This window comes from Stomoxys calcitrans, chromosome 2 (genome assembly GCF_963082655.1).
Source record: "Stomoxys calcitrans chromosome 2, idStoCalc2.1, whole genome shotgun sequence".
NCBI lineage: Eukaryota > Metazoa > Arthropoda > Insecta > Diptera > Muscidae > Stomoxys > Stomoxys calcitrans.
In genome coordinates, this window is record NC_081553.1 from 128,017,792 (window position 1) to 128,021,448 (window position 3,657).

Genomic DNA, 3,657 nt, shown 5'->3' on the forward strand with positions numbered 1-3,657 from the left:
TATACCCACCACCGAAGGATGGGGGTATATTCATTTTGTCATTCCGTTTGCAACACATCGAAATATCCATTTCCGACCCTATAAAGTATATGTATTCTTGATCAGCGTAAAAATATAAGACGATCTAGACATGCACAGAGTCTTTCTTTATTCATAAGCAGGTTAAGTTCGAAGATGGGCTATATCGGACTATATCTTGATATAGCCCCCATATAGACCGATCGGCCGATTTAGGGTCTTAGGCCCATAAAAGCCACATTTACTGTCCGATTTTTCTAAAATTTAAGACAGTGAGTTATGTTAGGCCCTTCGACATTCTTAGTCAATATGGCCCAGATCGGTCCGATTTAGGGTCTTAGGCTCATAAAATCCACATTTATTATCCGATTTTGCTGAAATTTGGGACAGTGAGTTGTGTTACGCGTTTCGACATCCTTCGTCAATTTGGCCCAGATCGGTTCAGATTTGGATATAGCTGCCATATAGACCGATCCTACGATTTAGGGTCCTAGGCCCATAAAAGCCACATTTATTACCTGATTTTGTTGAAATTTGGGACAGTGAGTAGACATCCCTTGTCAATTTGGCTCAGATCGGTCCAGATTTGGATATAGCTGTCATAAAGACCGATCTCTCGATTAAAGGTTTTGGGCCTATAAAAGGCGCATTTATTGTCCGATGTGGCCGAAATTGGGGACAGTGGGTTAAATTAAGCCCCTCGACCTACTTCTGCAATATGGCACAGATCGGTTCAGATTTGGATATAGCTGCCATATAGCCCGATCTCTCGATCTAAGGTTTTGGGGTCATAAAAGGTCCGTTTATTGTCCGATGACGCCGAAATTTGGGACGGTGAGTTGTGTTAGGCCCTTCGATATCCTTATTAAATTTGATCCAGATCCGTCCAGATCTTCCATATAGACCGATATCCCGATTTATAGTCTTGGTCCCATAAAGTCGCATTTATAATCCGATTTCACTTAAATTTTACACAGTGACCTATGGTAAGCATTTCGACATCCGTTTAGTACATGGTTCAGATCGGTTTATTTTTAGATATAGTTAATAAAGAGACCAATATTTTGTTAAACACAATGGAACAATGTCTTGTACTTATTAGTATTTGGTACGAATCGGAACATATTTCTATATAACTGCTATGCAACATAAAGTATGCAATTTTCATCGGATTGTGATGAAAGGTGGTTTACAAATATACCCGAGGTGGTGGGTATCCAAAGTTCGGCCCAGCCGAACTTAACGCCTTTTTACTTGTTTTTTAGTTTAGTTAGTTTACCGAAAAAATCATCATAACGAGGATCCGTGAACTAAATGAGATTTTATTTCTAATTTGAGTTCACCGTTAAAAACTCTACAGGTCTACGAATAACCAGGTTCAACCTTGAATGGAAGTAATCATGTTTTCTTTCTCTTTTTGTTCAATATTGTTCTTAGGAACTGTTGTCCCTATTATTTTTTCCACCACTGTATGTATTCGAAAATTGTTTCTTTTTTGTATAAAATATTTTAGTTAGCGAGATATGGTGTTATAAACTAAACTAATTTATTGCTATAAAAGCTTACAATGTTTATTTTTTGAAAAAAAAATTCAAATTTGACTGCAAATCTTTCTGCATTTATCGAGACATTCTTCATTGTCCAGAGGACATTGCTCATCGTCTAATTCGCTAGACAAATAATGGTCAACAAATGATATTTCCGACTCGGGATTCGATTCAAGAACACCACTCACATAGAATAAAGGCTTTGCCTGGCGACCAGATTCCTCATTGCGATTGAATATGCCCAACTCCTCTAAATCATGTACAATTTTCAACATTAAATCTAGTATGGGTGGGGCCTTAAACGGCTCCTTGTCAATGCGGTGTTCTTTGTGCTTATCAAATAAAACAATTTCGGCAATTTCTTTCCAATCACTTAGCATCTCGTCTTTCAAAAGATCCTGATTGTTTAGCTTGGTAATCTTGCGGCAATCGCTATTCTTATGAATGTTTTTGCAGAGGCTAATGATATAAGGGCTGCCATGTCTCTCACACCTCAGACTGGCCATACCATCGGGGACACTATTCATAACAGCCACATTTGGAGGCAAATCCTTGTCTTGACCACTGGAGTATTTAAATTCTTCCATATCAAAATAATCGGCGTATATGGGATCAATGTCTCCGCGACAGGCGTTCAATACCATAGTGATGTTTGTATCTTTAAGCGATGGATTGGCGGCAATACGATTTACTATGTCCTTTCGGAAATCCAGTGTATCGTCTGGTGTTTCAACGACATTATTCGCTTGTCCATGTGTCATCAAGAAGAAAAGAAAATTTTTCAAAATCCTGCAGTCTAACTTTTCGAAATACTCAATGATTCGTTGCAATTTGTCGCGTTGACAGTCCTGAATGATTATATGAGAAATTCCCTCAATCTTTAGAGTCCTTATAATTCGCTTGACATCCTGCTCGCTGCCCTTGCGCCACTTCTTTTCAGGTTGATTAGTAAAGTAGTAGTTGTTGCATATTATTGCAAAGGCCGGGTTGATGCTGCAGAAGTAGAAATCGGTGTTTGTAGAGGCCTGTATTATGCGAAAATAGCCCAAAATTTGATCGTTTTCCATCAATACCTGCTGCATCGAACGCATAGGATCGTCAAGAACCTGGGTCTTTAGAAACATTGTTTCTGCCATTCTGTCCAAGGGGTCGTTAATGAAGCACTGCATTAACACCGCATTGTCCACATTGAGGTGATGAAAGATAACATGGTCCCTCAAGATATGACGATCATTGCTGGTTGCGTTTTTAATTTTCACACTCTTGGGCTTGGGCCGATATTTTGTTAGATCAACACCGTTCAATTCATTGTTGTCTTTCTGCTCCACATCATCAAAACTCTCTAAATTCGGGTGTAACAGCCCGCTTCTCGAACACTTCACCCCATTTTTATCCAATCTTTTAAAATACTTTTTGAAAAAGGTGTAGATGTCATGTCGCCTATGACTCATCCGTCGGTATTTCTCCTGCACAACATAAGTGGTCAATACTAATTTGGATTTATGTCGCAGATGTGGATTCAACTTCATGGCACTAAGCACATTCTGCAACATAATGCTGCGACAATCGCAGTCGGTATTTAGTAGAACGGTTATACACGAATAGCCAATGTATTTCGATTGCTTGAGCTCTTTGCGGATTTCGTCGGGGTAACCAACGAAACAGCTGTAGCTCAGAAAAAGAATTGTTATATAGTTATCACCGTGTCTGAACAAAGGTGAATATTCATCCCCATCCAATGGATGCTTGGGACAATTTACTATGTACTCCTTGATGCGCAAGCCAAATTGATCCAAAAGTTCCTTAAGACTGTTATTTCTCATTGTGAAAACGAAGTTTTTTAATTATCACATTATATGTGAACAATACGCGTACCATATCTTTCAAGCGTTGTGCACAAAGTCCAAGCAAATACTGATTTTCTCAATTTTTATTGTTTAGGGAAAAGCCTGTTTGGATGTCAGTTTTTAACAGAGAGAGATATCTTTACGGAATTCTGCCATTGCTCGTACAAAGTGAGTGAACGTCTATGGACAGACTGGTCGAGTAGTAAACAATCTTTGTTAACCGAGAGAGTGCTAGCGAGCAGATA

The 3,657-nt window shown here is 38.9% G+C and overlaps 1 protein-coding gene across 1 annotated transcript; it reads right to left on the reverse strand.

Moving 5' to 3' along the window:
- Nucleotides 1–1,623: 1,623 nt before the first annotated feature.
- On the reverse strand, nucleotides 1,624–3,457 carry LOC106083942 (uncharacterized). Its single transcript, XM_013247270.2, has 2 exons — nucleotides 1,754–3,457; nucleotides 1,624–1,688 (listed from the first exon to the last, which is right to left on the reverse strand). The coding sequence occupies exons 1-2, from the start codon at nucleotides 3,386–3,388 to the stop codon at nucleotides 1,674–1,676; spliced, it is 1,650 nt and encodes a 549-aa protein (XP_013102724.2). The 5' UTR covers nucleotides 3,389–3,457; the 3' UTR covers nucleotides 1,624–1,673.
- Between the last annotated feature and the right edge of the window lie 200 nt (nucleotides 3,458–3,657).